This window comes from Rousettus aegyptiacus, unplaced genomic scaffold (genome assembly GCF_014176215.1).
Source record: "Rousettus aegyptiacus isolate mRouAeg1 unplaced genomic scaffold, mRouAeg1.p scaffold_m13_p_6, whole genome shotgun sequence".
NCBI lineage: Eukaryota > Metazoa > Chordata > Mammalia > Chiroptera > Pteropodidae > Rousettus > Rousettus aegyptiacus.
Genome location: NW_023416309.1, coordinates 40,636,031 through 40,648,354, shown reverse-complemented (window position 1 = coordinate 40,648,354; position 12,324 = coordinate 40,636,031). Strand labels below are relative to the sequence as shown.

Below are 12,324 nucleotides of genomic sequence, written 5' to 3'. Positions count from 1 at the left end.
AAAGTAAAAACACTTTTCCTATTGTATGGGATGTTCTGGTGCCCTTTGGGGCTGTTGTCTCGCTGAGTTGTGTTTTTGTCACAGGCTTGCATTGATAACTGAGAAGCATTTACAAGTCCTCCCTGCCCCACCCAATCCCCACCACTAGAAAAAGAGAAAGGTAGCATCTCTGTAGTAGTGATTTTCTTTGCATGAAAAACATGGTGATGAGCCATTGGATGTCAGTTCAGGTGCCTGCTAATTTCAGTTCTTTTTTGTGTGAAGCCTATGCGACACAGGAAGAAGGCAGCAGACAAGAACCTTCCCTGCCGTCCTTTAGTATGTGCAGTACTGGGTGAGTATCATCAAAATGGGCATTTTTCTGAGCCAGTGACAGTTTTTCATAATTAAGATGAGAAAGCGATCCTGGCTGATGTACTTCTTCCTTGGAGAAGTTGTAACTAGTTGTGTTTCTTTCCTGGCCTAAGAAACTATGTTTTTTGTTGAATTTGGTAAAGCAACTCCCATGAATAGAATGCTCAATTAAAGAGTGCTCTTGCTCACAGAAAAAGATCTTTCTAAGGAGACAAATGGCTAAGTCTAAACTTGATACATGATTTACATTCGTAAAAAAGCTTATTCCTGATCAAGATTTCAAATCCACCGGCCTTACTTGGTCCCTATTGATGTGTGAACTGACCTGGAGGCTTGAAGTTCAAGGTTCAGACATGCAAAACTTCCTCTAAGTAAATTAAACGTAAATTAAGCTTAAATTAACCTGAGATGAAGCTGACAGAACTGACAGGTAGGGGGCTGTATTTTAGGTAATTTTGTCAGAATGCTGCATTGCCTTGGGGGAATGATCTGAACTCTTAATCCCATTTCACTTGCATATTCAGCTCTAGTTCTTAGATATACTTGATTTTAGAAATAGTAATTAAGACTATGTAAAAAACTTCCATTGACCCAAAGCCCCACAGACTATTTTAGTCAATATCTGTCAAACTGAGCATATAGTGAGGTAAGATAGACATAGTTTTAGAGCTGAGTCTCTGGTTACATGGACAGGATCCATAATTTCTTCTGTGTTTGCCTCATCACTCAGTTCTCAGAATAATTTCCCTCTGGCATTTTGCATTAGTGCCATGGTATGAAATATCTGTATAGTGAAATCTCTCTTATATATGAATTTATTGGTAGGTCAAGGTATTCTTCTGGAATTAGTAAAGTGAACTAATTTTCTTGTTACTTTACAAGTGGTGGGTCATGAAAGTTGCAGAAAGTGCTTTATATTAAATACATTTAAGTGCATGTGAATAAAGACGTTGTTAGTGGATGCCTTGCAGCATGAGTGCAGGGTATACTCAGAAGGTTTTTTTTTTTAATTCAGAGGTAAGGAATGAATTTCATTCTGATTAGTTTTATTTTCTCCTTTCCCCATTCAGACCTGATGGTAGAATTTATTGTAACACACATGATGAAGGAGTTTCCTATGGATCTCTATGTGTAAGTACCATGGTTCATTTAATGTGTGCCAATCCGTTTTATGGAGTCGAGTGATAGGAAATTTATAGTCAAAATTTCTATGTATATTTCACTTTAGGAAAAACACATTTGTATGTACAGAAGTGTCAAGGAGCATTTTGTGGCCTGGATTTATACATCTTGCTAGAAAGGGAAAAAAGTACAAACCACAATTTGGATTCTGCACATATCTTCATTATCACTTGTAGACAGACACATTGCATAAGGAGTAGGGCTGATGCATTTAAGTAGTGATCCAAAGATATTGTTTTGATCCAAAGATATTGAATACCAGCAGACTACTTAGTCATCCCTGGGCTTTGGCATTAAAGTAGTCAGCAATAGGAAAAGGCCAGAGAGATGGAGCTTCTGGTCCATTCTTAGCCTACATTGTCCTAGCAGCCTAGTCAGAACTCTACTAACTAGTCAGACTATGTATATGATGGCCTGGCTGGGAGATTCCTGTCTCCTGAGGAAATTTGATTATCTCTCACAATACTTTACAACCAGAACAACTAGGGGCAGCTGAAAATCATCATATTTCAGTAAAATTTAAGCCTTCAGGGTTTTTCTCCTTTTTATTCCTGCATTCTTCTCCTTAATGCCCAAGAACAGCTGTGCCACATTAGTGTGATCTCAAATATGTATATCTTTATTTTTTAAAAAGCATATGAATTGAATCTGACAATAGAATCAGTACTTCCATGTTTTTGAGCAAGAGAGCAATTTGGTGCACAGTAAGCTCTCATTCCAGTGACTCTCATTCCAATGCCAGGCCTGGGATCTAGGGAGTCTGAGGGATTTTTCTCAGAATAGATTAGACCTCCAGCTTTTTAGACTGCTTGTAGGTGATATAATCTTGGTTTTCTAGGTCTGAAATAATGATGCAAATTTTACTTTTAGGTAAGTAGGTAACAGTTTACATTTTTTCATATCTTTTTGGTATTGAGAAGTCTAATAATTTATTTCTATTTAGACTATGAAAAGCTGCTTTTTATGATACTTAGATGAGTTTTCTGCTTGTTTTAGATGGGATCTCTGAATCTTGGTACGTTAGGGATCAGATTTGTTTTGCTAGAGACCTTATTTCTAGCTCGTTTATCTTATATTCTTGTTTTAGGATATGCTGTTTACCTCATAGTGTATTACAATCTGTTTTCTCATTTTCCAGGTAAAGATACTGAGGCTCTTCAGAGATTAAGTGCTTTGCCCAGGTTTATTCTTTTAGTAAGCATCATTGCCTGGACTCGAACCCAGATTTTCTTAACTGTAAATCCTAGGCCATTGCCATCCCTTCTCAGGTGTATTAGTTATCTATTGCTGTGTAACAAACTACCTCAAAACCTAGTAGTTTGATACAAACATGAATTATCTCACAGTTTCTGTGGTTCAGGAATCCAGGAGCTGTGTAGCTAGGTAGTTTTGGCATTGGGTTTCTCGCAGCACTGTAATCAACGTGTTAGCCGGGGCTGCAGGCATCTGAGCTCTACTAGGGGTGGAGAATGTGTTTCCATGTTTGTTGGCAAACCTTATTTCCTTACCATGTGGGCCTCTCCATAAGGTTGCTCAACATGGCAGTGGGCTTCCCCCAAAGCAAGTTACCCAAGAGAGAAAGAGAAGGAAAGTGAGAGCCTCGGATGGAAATCATGGTGTCTTTTATAACCTAATCTCAAGTGACGTACCATTTTTGTTGGGCGCACAGATAGACCCTGATACAGTGTGGAAAGGGACTACACAAGGATGTGAATGTCAAGACACGGGGGCTGCTGGGGGCCGTCTTGCAGGCTGGCTACCATAGTCGCACACCTGTTACTTTGCATCATCAAGATTCAAACTCAAGTCTCCTAGATCGCAGAGGCTGTACTCTTAAGCACTGCTGTGATAAGTGACAGAGGAAAGATTTGTACAGGATAACTAATACTGACTGGGGCATCAGATAAGATGTTAGAGAAGGTCGCACTTGAGCTGACCTATGAAGAAACAGTAGGCATTTTCTATGTGGGGGAATGAGGGAGGGACAGACCAAGCAGGGCACCAACATGTTCAAAGGCTTGGAGGCTTGAAAGTGTGGTATGTTTGGAGAATACAAAGTAATTCAGGATGATTAGAGTATAAGGTACATGGAGGAAGGATAGGAGAGTAGTAAAAAGGTTGCTTGAGATTAAGTGGATAAAGGGGAATAGTTGAAGGTGGGAATGACATGATAAGATTGTGTGTTCAGTATGTAGAATTACAGGTATGTATCTGTCCACCCAAACTCACATCCCAGCCAGTGAACCTTGTCTACACTAAATACTTGAACTGCTTCCTCCCCCTAGTTTCTAAATTTTGGAATTGCCTTATTTTCTCAGTTGCTTTTTCCACCTGCTCTCTAACTGAATGTCCTGAGGTTAGGGAAGATAGAGAAGATAATGAGGCATCAAGCTGACAGAGGCTGGGCAGAAGGTCTCACCCTAAAGCCGAATTCACTTTCTTCATTTCTATCCATGGGCATATTTCCAGATCTTCCTTCCCCCTTCCAATCCTCTTTCCAGTTTTGGCATTTGGAGCATCAAGTCCTTTTTAGGTGAACTTATCTGCTCCTGGCTGGGCATCAGGCCAGGTTGTTGCTCTACTTCTCATTATGTACTGCTTTTCAGCAGCATATAGCAGAATGAGAAGTTGAAAGAAAAATGAATTTCTACCATTTAAGATAAGTGTATAATCTTCTTGGTGAAATATGAAGAAATATGGAGTTTGGAAAGACTTAATACTCAAAGCCAGAATCTGGGTCAGAATTGAAATAATTTTACATCTGTATATGAATGCTCTAGGTAAAGTAGTAATGGGGGAAGGTGTTTATGAGAGGGGCCAGGAGGGAGAGAAGGAGGAAGGAAGGAAGGGAGAGAGAGAAAGAGGTGGGAAAACCCAAGCAATTAATTTCCATTACTGGCTGTACTCCATGATTCTTGCTGCCACTCCCACTGTTGCTATAGGATTTGGGAGTGAGGGGAAATAATCTCTGAGGAGAGTAAACACTTTTTTATGCTACTCTAACAGAGTAGACTTGAAGTTTTTCTAAGTCAAAGAGTCCGGAATCTGTGGGTAGGCACCAGAAGAAAGTAGAGACTTCAGTGGACCTCGCTAAGAAAATTTTAGAATAAAGTAGAAATGTCTTGTGTTGAAATAGGAAACCACTACATGCATAAAAAAAAATGCTCCAAGAAGCAGTAGATTTTAAGTCATTTAGCTAGTATATAATTTCAAGATTGTAGCAGTTAAAATTTTCATTCTGCATGGTAGTATAAGTCGAGACCACAAGGCTAATGATATCACTTTTCAGGTGGCTGCAGAGGCAGGAACAGAGCCTAGGAACAGTGCAGAAGTGATATCAATAGTCTTTAACCTAATCAGAGGTTGATGGCAGCAGGGGTGAGGGACACTGGTAGTAATTATCTCACTGCTCCTTCGTGGTGGCTCAGTGTTGGGATGGCATTGTCAAAGAGCCAAGGTGTAGGGTGTCCACATTCAGGCCACGTGAGATATGCTGGCATCCAGGAACATATGATGCAAGGGCGGTCATGCACCAGCATCATTCAGCCACCTTTGCTGGATACAACATAGCTTTCAGCACCAAGGACCTAATGACTGTTTATTTAATGGGGAAATCGATAGGAGAGTGTGTATATTCCTAAGTTAAATCCTAGTTCGAACAAGGGCATCCTGTAGCTAGTGACAACTGCATCAGGAGATCACACCACAATTTCTAAAAAACAACAAATGATTTGGAAACTGTTAGGATGATTTATACTACAGTCTACAGTTTATATCTCTTGGTAAGTAATTTTGGTAATAGTTTAGTTTATTTAGAGAATAAAAAGGAATTGTTTTAAAATTTGATGTAATGGTTTATATCTTAATTTATATTTCTGTATGGTTTGTAAAATATTTCTAGTATCACTCCTGAAGATACTGAAGTCTTTTAAAAGAGATTTGTTACATAGTCCTCTCATAAAATCTGTCTGAAAGATATGTACAAGGCCATTTAGAGCTACAGGGAACAGGAAGAAGAGAGAGAGATCTCAATAAGGGGCCAAGTAGAGTAGGCTCGTAAGGTAGCCATGCAGTTCAATTATTTGGAATATTTTGAATATTTCCAGGATTTCAACTTATACATTTAATTCACTTCATTTGTTTCTTTGATATGTTGTCAGGCACTTTAGTTTCTCTAGCTCATGTCTTTGACTCTCACTCCACAGAGGGAGATTTGTAGTGTTTTTTCCCACTTTTTCTCTACTGCTAAGAGGCCCAAGAAATTAGCTACTCCCATTCATGCTTGATTCTATGAACTGTCAAATTGATAAGGTATTTGCTGAAGTTAGTAGGATCTCAGGATACTCTTTGTCTCTGATTAAAGCTGTAGAACCTGAGAGAGTCTCAGTCCCACCTCTAGAAATGTTCTTTACTTGAAGCTGTGATTTAGCTGAATTGCAACTGGGAGTAAGTATTAGGTAGAGAGGAGCCACTTTTCGCTATGCTCTTTTGCCTTCCTTATTTTTTCTCTTTGGTTTCTGTTTTTCCTGCCTCATTCTTTCACGTTAGGACAGTTTCAAGAGGAAGAGCCTCTTTCATTGACCTAAAACTAGTAGGTTATCTAGATCCAGTTCCTAGGAACTTGACAATATAGTTCTAAAAAGACTTTAATGCCAGATGTTTAGTTGGTGTGGAGTCAGTATTTGTTGAATAAATGAATGAAAAGATAGATGTGATAATTTCTTTGGAATTTTTGGTTTGTATGATGAGCGTGGAGCTTCAGAGACCAAGCTGTGGGCCTCTGTTTCCACCCTCCACCCCTTCCCAATCTACTTTCTGTATAAATTTGCCAATTCTGGGTGTTATCTATAAATGAAATTATATAATATGTGACCTTTAGTGACTGATTTTTACTTATCATAATGTTTTCAGATTTCATCCATGTCATATTAGTACTTCATTCCTTTTTATGGCTAATTAATAATAATATGAATGTATTCATTCATCAGTTGATAGACATTTAGGTTGTTTATACCTTTGGCTATTATGAATAGTGCTGCTATGAACATTTACGTAAAAGTTTTTGTATGGTTGTGTGTTTCGTTTTTCCTGTGTATATACCTAGTGGAATTGGTAGGTTGTATAGTAAACTCTATGTTTAACATTTTGAGGAACTTCTAAACTGTTTCTCAAAGCAGTTGTACTATTTTACATGTCCACCAGCAATATATGACTGTTCCCATTTTTCTACATCCTCACCAAAGCCAAGGTTTTTGTTTTTGCTTGGACTCTTCCCCTTTTTGACAAAAGTAGAAGGGACATTAACTTGTTTTAAGAAATTACAGTGTAAAACCTTGAGAAATTAGATTATTACTTCACAGGTTAGCTTACTAGTTATCTCCATATTATTCTCATGATAAGCTCATTTTTCTAGACCCCCATTACCAAGGACTTATAAGCAGAATTGCAGTGGGATGAGCACTTTGAAGAGTTTTGACAAATGCATACATCCTTGTAACAACTATCCCAGTCAGGATAGAAAGCATTTCTAGTCCCTCAAAAGTTCCTTTGTGCCCTTTTTAGAGGAAGTTGACATTTATAAAAATGAACTTGCTTTAACTGGTGGATTTCTTACTGTAAAAGTAATATGTAGTTGTAGAAATTTTGGAGAAAACAGAAAAAAAGAAAGAACAGAATTCACCTGTCGTTCTACTACCCAAAAAAGGCAACCACTGTCATCATCAAAATTAACTTTTTTCCTATGCATTTGAATATAGTTGTGACCATTATCATATATTAATAGTACACAATTTTGCATGTTGTTTTATCACTTGAACATAAATATGTTTATGATTGTACTTTTTAAGAGCTTCATGGGGTTTCTTATTTGGATGGGTATTAGTCTGCGTGGGCTGCCATAATAAAAACCACATATTGGGTGGCTTAAACAACAGATATTTATTTTCTCACAGTTCTGGAGGCCGGAAGTCCAAGATCGAGGTACTGGCACCCTTGGTTTCTCCAGAGGCCCCTCTCCTTGACTTACAGATGGCCGCCTTCTTGTGTGCCCTCATATAGCTAGCTGTTCCTATCTCTGGGAGTGCTCCTGTTGCTCTTTCTCTTCTTTTAAGGAAACCAGCCCTATCAGATGAGGGCCCTACCCATTGTCCTCATTTAACTTTAATTACCTTCTAAAGGCCTTATTTCCAAATACAGTCCCATTGGGGTTAGGGCTTCATCATGAATTTTGGAAGAACATAATTTGGTACATAACATATGTGTAATGATTTACTTGCTATTCTCTCAGCATTGGACATTCTTTCCACAGTTCTTTCCAATTTTCTTGTATCTTGAATAAGATTATAATGAATGTATTTTTGTATAAAGTTTTTTTTCATTCTGGCTTAAAGCTAAATTCTCTAGAGTGGTGTTAGTGGGTCAAAGGATATAAGCATTTTATAGAGATAGCCAAATTGCCTCCTAAAAGGACTCTACCAATTATACTTTCTCTAATAATGTATGAGTGGCTGTTTTGCTCTACTTTCATCAGCATTGAAATCTGTATTAATTTATATGCAAAAATAATCTTTTTTTTTTTAAAGTGAAGCTGAGCATTGTAGAAAAATGTTAACTTTCCTTATTTCACTTCTTCTGAGGGGACTGGGGGAATTTGTTGACCATTTTCTTTGTCCATCTTTGTTATTAGGAGTGTTATTGTTTTCTTCTTTATCAATTTGTGTAAACATATATATTTAGCATAGTAGTAACCCTTTCATGTCATTTGCTGTAAATGTAATTTCCCATATTGTTTGGCTTTTAATTTTAATGCTTAAAATTTTTTTCTCATGAGATTTGCATTTTTAGGACATAAATATCATTGGTATTTTTCTTTGTACTCTCATCCATAGCTTTTTAAGCTTTCAAAGCCCTCCACCCAGTCAGAGATGTAAAAACAGTTTTGTGTTAGGTTTATAGTGTTTAAAAGTGTCATTCATCTCAACCTAGTAACTGCTTATTTGGAAATACTCTCAAATATGTTGTTGGGATGTGACCACTGTTGAATAATCTAGTGATCTAGAACAGTACTGTCCAATAGAATGTTTTGTGATTATAGAATAGTTCTATTTATCTGTGCTGACCAGCATGGTAGCCACTAGCCGTTTGTGGTTATTGAGCATTTGATATGTGGTTAGTGCAACTGAAGAACTGAATTTTTACTTTAACTTAATGTAAATGAAATTTAAGTTGATAAATTAAATGTAAATTTTATTTAAAATTTTATATACATTAAAAACAAATTTAAATAGAACTAAAGACTTAAGGTCTTTAATGTTGTGATTTTGCATCCTGTGTTTGCAACTTTAAATGGAGTAGTCTAATTCTGGTCCACTGGTGCATTCTTCTTCCAAGGAAAGATACTCAAAGGAATGGAATTAGTGCCTAATTGATTATCGACATATATGTGGTTATAGTCTTCTTTTCCTGTTAATGAGGGAAATTAACACAGGCAGTGTATGGGTGCATGTGTGTGCGTTGGGAGGAGGTTTATCCACCAGAATGCTGCAAGTAGAAGTTCCTTTCTTTTGCACATGCGTAATTCATAACCAGCATCTTTAGTGACTTTAGCGAAGGTGCTCCACTAAAAAAAATGGTATTTGTATCCGGTAAGCCATTGAAGGATATAAAAGAAAAAACAGTAAACCAAACAAACTCAGACACAGACACTAGTGTGGTGGTTATCAGAGGGGAAGGGGGTGAGGAAGGGATGAAAAGGGTAAAGGAGGGTCAAATAGAAGGAGACTAGACTTCGGGTGGTGAGCGCACAATGCAGAATACTTATGATGTATTGTAGACTTGTACACTTGAAACTTACATAATGTTATTAACCAATGTCACCCCGATAAATTTAATTTAAAAACGAGTATCTGTGGTGAGTTGCCCCATATTCTTAGGCTAATCCAAGTTTTTCTCTTTCTCTATTACAGACGCTGCATTCAGGTAGTACATAAACTACTTTGCTACCAAAAGAAGTGTAGAGTACGCCTGCATTACACCTGGCGGGAACTCTGGTCAGGTAACTTCCTTCCTCTTTTGAATTCATTCTCTTTTCCTGTATCTTTTATGAGTCCTGAGGCCTGGGCACAAGATGAATTAAAAAAAAAGAAACAGTTTGTTCAGGGTGCTTCTATTTTCATTTGTACTTTTTGTCGTTTCAGTCTTGTGCTAGTCCAGACCTGGACTAGTATAGCTAGTCTATACTTCTCGTTTCTTCTGCTCTCTGTATTTTTTTTTTTTTATCAGCTGTTGGAAACAATTGAATATTTCTTGAATTCATTGATTCTTCCTTTGAGTAAGAGTGAGGAGTCAGTACAAACTTGGATTCTCCCTTGGTTCCATTTGGTAGCAGCATATGGACTATAGGGAAGTTTCTGTGTGTTTCTTCAAGATGAGTAATCTCAAGAGGAATGTCATAGGGAGAGGAGGTGGGGAGGGGGCGGAGAGATGGGGGAAATCCTGTTCTTTGTGTTAGATCTGGCATTATTACTGTTTACAGACAGTGTCAATTGTACCACTCCCCCTGTGCCAGAGACAAAAACAGCAAATTATAGTGTTTACTTTTGTCTTTGTATCCATTTGGTAGCCCAGGAAAGTCACTGCCACCCCTGCATGCAGGGAAGTTGCTCTTCTCTAAGGGTACAATTAAAGCCGGCTTGCCACCCCTTTCTTTTGTGCAATTAAATTGGAGGTTTCGGGAAAGCAGAAGAGACTTGTTCCCTGAGGCATTTGCTTGCTGATAGGTCCTGGGGCTTTTGTGACCTGATGGTTCAATAAAGTCTTCTCCAGTTGATTATAGGGATGTATGGTTGCCCCACCCATGGGAGAGCTTCTTTGTATTCTCAGCAGAGGAGGTGTGTTAATGTCAGAGGCTTTATTAGAAATTGGGCCAGTAACCCCTCCCCCTTCCATAGAATTCATCTCACTTGTTGTGACACGTGGTTTCCTGCCAACCTAATTTGGCTTTCTAAATTTAGCCCTCCATAATGGGAAGTAGAGATCTTTAATTAATGGATTAGCAAATTCTTTGCAGTCACTGCTTATGGTGGTGAAGGGGGAGTAGGAGAATAGCACTAAGTGGCAATAGTGGCATTTTGGTATTTTAGGAGAAAAGTGTAAAGATGGTATGAGAATTTGAGATTGAGGGAATGTCAGGAAAGCTAAAGAGAAATCAAAGGAAATTGAAATGACCAAAGTTAGAATTTCTTAGATAGGAATAATTCTTTTAATATGAAGGACTGCTGAGGTTGCGTATGGATAGTTATATGATCGTTAGGCTCTAAAAATTTAGGATTAAAGAGAAAACAAAAATGATGCAAATCTGTGGATGTTCATACAGTTGTAGAAATTAAAACATGTACAGATGGTTTATGTTTCTAATTGGGATGAAGTTAACGTGATCCTGAAGAATTTGTGGTAGTAGTTGTTTCTGCCTGCTTTTGATTCTCTTCTGGTTTTATTTTCTCTTTTATTCTATTTTCTTTTCTTCCTATCCTGGCCATTTCTGCCTCTGGCCCCTGGGATTTCTCTGGCTTTTCTCCCATCCTCATCATCTGTTGTCCTCTTACTCCTTGTCCGGTTCCATTGCCTTTTTCACATTATCTTCTACTGTTCACTCTGTTCTGTCTCCCTGGGTCCTAGTGCTTCTTATTACACTCCTCCCTCTACCTGTATCCTGTCCTTTATGCTATTCTCATACGTTTTACTTTTACATAGGTTATAAATCCCACAATAATGCATTGCCATAATTTTATTTAGAGAGGCAATTATTTTTTAAAGAAATTAAAAAATGTCTTTTATATTTACCTTTTCTGGCTCTTAACATTTCCTCATTCTGGCTAGGAAATTGTGAGGCAGGAGACATCTATGTCGGTCAGTTGATTATGTCTTTGACTACTTTCTGTAAGGTCGGCTCTATAATTACGTTCTATGGTAGGACTGATCGATTAGCATTTTAAGACCATTGATAGGTTGGGAGGAGGTGTGTTTGAATGTCATTTGTGAGGCGGGATGACTACTTGCTCCTGAGACATAGAGATTTGTGCTACAGCTCTCTGCCAAGTGAGGTTAGCTCATTTTCCTATATAGACTGGATAAGCCATCCTGGAACCCTGGCTCTATGTGTTCATATATGGTGTGTACAGTGAGATGCAGAGCAGCAGGTGTTAAGGAAAGCTGCAAAATACTATACTACATCTGATGCATCAGAGCTCATAATAATGTATAATGTTGCAATCAGTGAATATAAATGTAGATGTGGTGGATCCACCCACTCCTTGGCTGGTACTACCCCTCATATGTTGGTGTGCCCATGTTTTCCCTCTTTCTTTGCCTTCTAGACTTATGGATTTGAGGGAGGTGTGTGAAACTCATCATGGCAAATATGCTTATGTGTATAAACGCTTGCTCGTACATGTGCTGCAAACTTTCATGGAATTTTACTTACAAATATTACTGGTAAGGCATATGTCATTAGATCAGACACACAAAAGTCCTTGGGTGTCTCTAGGAAGCAGTCAGATAGGGTCCAAATGTCTTCTGTCATGTGGAATGTTGTGGGTGTTTAGTATCACTGCACTTTGGTGATTTTTATTCCTGTGCTGTTGACTATAGTAGCTTTTTGTTATTGGAAAGGTAGCCAGAAGTTCGCCTCCAGATTCCTTTACAGAATTCCCAGGCTTGGTCTAATGGAGGAGGAAAAGCCACCCGTGTCAGTTGGGGGTTTAACCCTACCTGATATATTGGTTTTATCCA

The 12,324-nt window shown here is 38.2% G+C and overlaps 1 protein-coding gene across 2 annotated transcripts in view; it reads left to right on the top strand.

The window, feature by feature from the left end:
- Window positions 1-12,324, top strand: part of ARMH3 (armadillo like helical domain containing 3) — a 146,705-nt gene that overhangs the window by 41,335 nt on the left and 93,046 nt on the right. For both annotated transcript variants that reach the window (XM_036223129.1, XM_036223130.1), the window contains exons 18-20: window positions 265-334; window positions 1,425-1,485; window positions 9,501-9,589. In XM_036223129.1, coding sequence (XP_036079022.1) covers window positions 265-334; window positions 1,425-1,485; window positions 9,501-9,589 — 220 coding nt within the window. The remainder of the gene's footprint in view (window positions 1-264; window positions 335-1,424; window positions 1,486-9,500; window positions 9,590-12,324) is intronic.